The sequence below is a fragment of the Poecilia formosa genome, unplaced genomic scaffold, assembly GCF_000485575.1.
Source record: "Poecilia formosa unplaced genomic scaffold, Poecilia_formosa-5.1.2 Scaffold718, whole genome shotgun sequence".
Classification (NCBI taxonomy): Eukaryota; Metazoa; Chordata; class Actinopteri; order Cyprinodontiformes; family Poeciliidae; genus Poecilia; species Poecilia formosa.
In genome coordinates this window covers 18,226-23,028 of record NW_006800657.1, presented here as the reverse complement: position 1 = coordinate 23,028, position 4,803 = coordinate 18,226, and the positions used below count along the sequence as shown (strand labels likewise).

Below are 4,803 nucleotides of genomic sequence, written 5' to 3'. Positions count from 1 at the left end.
CATGGGTTTGTTGAGACCACATCTAATACTGAGAATAAATATCTTACAGACCATAACAGTGAAGAACTGATCACTTATTTATGTCTTTCATTTTATTGGCTGAGAGGTTGCCAGGCGACTGTGCCAAAAGGCAGTTCCATGTTTCGTAAGCGAGCAGAGAGTCTGAGCAGAGACTAAGTGTGAGCGCGAGGAGAAGTTTTGAGTAAAAGCGTTACAAGTTTTGAGAAGAAAGATATGAAGTCCTTCTTTCAAAATGAAAATGTGTGCTCTGGAATTATGGCAGGAAAATTCCACCATAGATCTGGATCATGATCAGGTGTGACTGAACCTGGACATCAGAAAGTTGAGCCTGTCAGTCAGAACTCAGGGCAGTAGTCTGCAGCCTGACATGAAGAGTGATGCTGACTGTCCTTCCACTGAATGTGGGTGGAGCTAAAGGTGATGTTCCTGACCCCAGCTTCCTGTAGGTTTTAATGACGACCTCTGACCTCCTGAGTGAGGTGGATGTGATGACCTCTGACCTTGCAGCAGAAGGAGGAACCCTGAGACTCTGGTTCCTCTGCAGCAGATGGTGTGTCCTCTGCAGGCTCCTGTAGTTACAGTCAGGGTGACCGGGGCAATGTGTGTGTGTGTGTGTGTGTGTGTGTGTAGGTGTGTGTGTGTGTGTGTGTGTTGGTCTAAAAATAAACGGGCGTTCTGCTGAACAAACATTCCTTCACCAAACAGAGAATCTGCAACAGAACCTGAAGAACCGATCAGTTCTGCTGATCAGCTCATCGTATCCATAACCGATCAATGGATCCAGATGATCAGAAGTCTCAATCCCGGGCCTGAGTCCAGAACCAGAGGGAGTCGGAGGTCTGATCAGCAGAACCGGGTCTGAAACGACAGAGGAGCATCTGATCCCCAGAGGACCTAAAGTTAATATGCTGCCGCAGCAGATACACACACACACACACACACACACACACACACACACCGACTTCACAGGCGGCCAGCTGACCCTGAAACACAAGAGTGAGGAAACATTAAACACTCTTCATCACTTTGCAGAGTTCTAGCTGCTCCTCTTCATCAGCTGCTCTGTCTGAGAAGCTCTTCCTCCTCCTCTTCCTCTAACCCTTATTGATGAAGGCTTCCTTCTGTCATTCCCAAATACTTTTATCAGCTGAAGGATGATGTCATGACTTCCTGTTAAAGTCCGGTCTGACCAGAACCCGAACCAGAACCAGGACCAAGGCTGCGTTCTCCTGCAGGCCTTAATGCTCAGTTCTGATTTCTTTCTTTTTTTTTTAATAATGGTTGTGATCTGCTGTCCCTGCTGCGCTGCAGAGGGTGCCGTGACGTCGCCTACTGAGCATGCTCAGTAGGCGTAAACATGGAGTTTACCGAGGGTCAGAGTGCCACCTGGTGGCTCAGACTCGGGTCGCCTTGGCAACAAGCGCCACCTGGTGGCTCAGACTCGGGTCNGCCACCTGGTGGCTCAGACTCGGGTCGCCTTGGCAACAAGCGCCACCTGGTGGCTCAGACTCGGGTCACATGGATTCAGGAGGCCTGTGTCTAGTCAAATCAGATTCAGGCTGCAGTGAGTCCTGGAGATGCTCTGAAGGTCAGAGGTGGAGCTGAGCGCTCTGATTGGCTGACGGAGCCGTCTGTTTGCCTGTTGCAGGAGAGCCGCCCCCTGCTGAGCCCTTCCATCGATGACTTCCTGGCAGAGAGCCGCAGCGAGGCCGCCTCTGGACGACCCCCGACCTCCAACCCCGCAGGTACACTCAGCAGGAACCGCTTTGCTAATGACCTCTGACCTGCTGCAGGTCAGGCCGGATCATGTTTCCCTGAACTGGACCAGAGCAGCTCTGACCTGGTTCTATTCTGACCCAGTTCTGACCCGATGCCCTGTCTGTCTTGCTGCAGTACTGTCCACGACTCTGGACCTGGTGGACCTGAGCGACCCAGCAGAGACCCGGCACCACCGGGTCACCAAGAGTCCAGTGAGGCCAGCCGGGTCCAGGAGCCCCCGGCACAAAACCAGAACCAGAACCGAGGAGACAGAGCTGGTCCCGGTCCAGCTGGAGCACCGGCCTGCCGGGCCCGGAACCCCCAACAGGACGTCTCTGGACTCGGGTAAGACGGGCCGGTACCGGGTCCAAATCAGTTATGGTTCAGCTGCCAGGAGCAGACGGGTTCCCTCTGAGGTCCATCAGAACCCAGGAGTTCTGGTTCGGATGGACCTCGTTGATTCTGCAGAGAACATCATGGAGGTTCTGGAGTCATTAAAATGTCAGAGGTCTGGTTCTGGAACCGGACCCGGCCGGACTCAGCTGGAGGTTCTAGTTCATCCTGAGGCTCAGCTGCTTCATTTAGTTAAAAGCTTTGAAGTCAGCCAGTCGTCATGACGACACCTTAATCTGAGCTTTTACTTTAATGAGAACTTCCTGTTTTAGCTCACGGATCACGCTGAGGTCAGAGGTCAGGATCTGCTCTCTCTGCTTGTCTTCCCAGTCAGCCTGTCCTCTCCTCTGGACAAGTGGGACGAGATGGACCTGGAGGACGGGGGACGGCGCAGACGCTGCCAGGCCAGATGCACCTCCCACCACTCCTCCAGCGAGTTGCTATGGTAACCGACACGCCTCAAGCCAGACCCATGAAGCGGCAGCAGACCGTTCCATCTGGTTCTTCTCTGGGTTCTGGTTCGACCCGGTTCTCTTGCAGCTCAGACTCAGATCTTCCGCTCTGCTGATTATCCTCAGATTTATTTACAGAACGCTGGTTAATTCCAGCAGCAGCCTGTAGGGGCAGCAGAGCTGACCTGTAGTTCCTGCAGCAGCCTGTGGGGGTCAGTAACTATGGAGAGCACCAACACAGCAGCTTTTCATCAATGGACCTGCAAAGTGGTTCCAGAGAAGAAGCCGTCAGAGTAATTTCAGCTGACATGCTTGCTGTCAGCTCCATGCTGTTCCTTTGTGTTTCTGATGTTTTCTAGCATCAACAGTGTTGCTAATGCAACACGGCATTAGGGTTAACCCTAACCCTAACATGATGGAAAAGGTTTTTTGTGTTGCTAATGGTAACATGACGGTAAACTTTATGTCACTAATGTTAACATGATATAAACGTTCTGTGTCGCTAATGCTAACATGATATAAACGTTGTCGCTAAAGCTAACATGATATAAATGATGTGTTGCTAAAGCTAACATGACATAAACGTTCTGTGTCACTAATGCTAACATGATATAAACCTTGTGTTGCTAATGCTAACATGATATAAACATCGTGTTGCTAAAGCTAACATGACATAAACTTTCTGTGTCGCTAATGCTAACATGACNGTGTTGCTAAAGCTAACATGACATAAACTTTCTGTGTCGCTAATGCTAACATGACGTAAACTGTCTGTGTCGCTAATGCTAACATGACATAAACGTTGTGTTGCTAATGCTAACATGACGTAAACTTTGTTTCGCTAATGCTAACATGACATAAACTTTCTGTTTCGCTAATGCTAACATGACGTAAACTTTGTGTTGCTGATGCTAACATGACATAAACGTTGTGTTGCTAAAGCTAACATGACGTAAACTTTCTGTGTCGCTAATGCTAGCATGATATAAACATTGTGTTGCCTAAGCTAACATGATGTAAATGTTTTGCTTGATCTTCCTTTGTTCTTTCCTCCAGCCATGTGTTAAAAATAAGAATTTGATTTTAAACACTCACCTGGTGAATTGAAGGTTTATTGAAGGTTGTCTGTTTGTCTCCAGGTCTGCAGAGTTTAGGAGAGATCCTCTGATGAAGAGCAGCTTGGACGATCTGGACTTCATATCTCTGAACCAGGTCAGTGCCACTAGATTCTGCTGAGGAACCGGGCCTGACTCGGTACCGGATTCTATCTTGGTACCAGGTGAGCAGTTGTGGGTTCCGTGGTTGGATGTCATTATCCAACCATCAGTCTGTTCAGCATCCATCCAGTGACATCACCCCATCACTAGGCTGAAGGGACGTCCTTTTCCCATGGTAACCCGGTGGGTGTCCCTGCTATTCTCCTCAGAGACCTGAGACCAGCAGATTGTGTGTAGTTCAGGGAGCGAGGGATAAAACTGGCTTCTGTTTACTTTGACTGGACCGCTGCTGGACGACTTCTGTCTCCATCTCTGCAGGACAGCAGCGTGTCCAGACTCCGCAGACGGACTCGCTCTCTGTTGGCCAGGAACGAGTCCCTGGAGGATGAGTTTGTCCGTGCAAAGGCGGCTGTCGAGGTAAGACTCACCTGCTGTGTCAGCCGACCCGTCTGTCCCCGAACCACCCGTCCGTCCCTTACCCGTGACAGAAAGTGTCCCTCCAGCAACTTCCTGTCAGCAGATGGACAGTTGAGCTCAGATCAGAACCAGAACCTGTTGGTAATCGCTAGTGATGGGTATTTGAGGCGTCATGAAGCGTTTCGACCCATAGCAAAACTGTACTGATACTGTGTCGATACTGTGTTACTGAATACTGACACCTGCTGGACATTAAAAATCCCTACAGGCAACGTAGTGATTTGATGACCTAATCCAGTGGTTTCCAAACTATTTCTGTCTGGTTGAACGATATGTGTGAGCGAAGGGGTGGTGGATTCTCAGAGACTCCCTGTTCTACTCAGCCCGGCTCCAGACCTACAGGGGGGGAACCAACTTTTTGGGGGACAAAATGAATCGTAGCTGAACATAAACAACACCAGTAGCCTGCAGGCTACTTGTTAGCAAGCTTAAGGTTCTGTATTGATATTAGCTAGTCATCTTTTAGCTAACATTAGCTAGTCATC

The 4,803-nt window shown here is 49.7% G+C and overlaps 1 protein-coding gene across 1 annotated transcript in view; it reads left to right on the top strand.

The window, feature by feature from the left end:
- Positions 1-4,803, top strand: part of LOC103131100 (PEX5-related protein-like) — a 15,038-nt gene that overhangs the window by 4,462 nt on the left and 5,773 nt on the right. Inside the window, exons 2-6 of the mRNA XM_007542670.2 lie at positions 1,670-1,766; positions 1,915-2,124; positions 2,503-2,617; positions 3,764-3,836; positions 4,160-4,258. Of these exons, the coding sequence (XP_007542732.1) occupies positions 1,670-1,766; positions 1,915-2,124; positions 2,503-2,617; positions 3,764-3,836; positions 4,160-4,258 (594 nt within the window). The remainder of the gene's footprint in view (positions 1-1,669; positions 1,767-1,914; positions 2,125-2,502; positions 2,618-3,763; positions 3,837-4,159; positions 4,259-4,803) is intronic.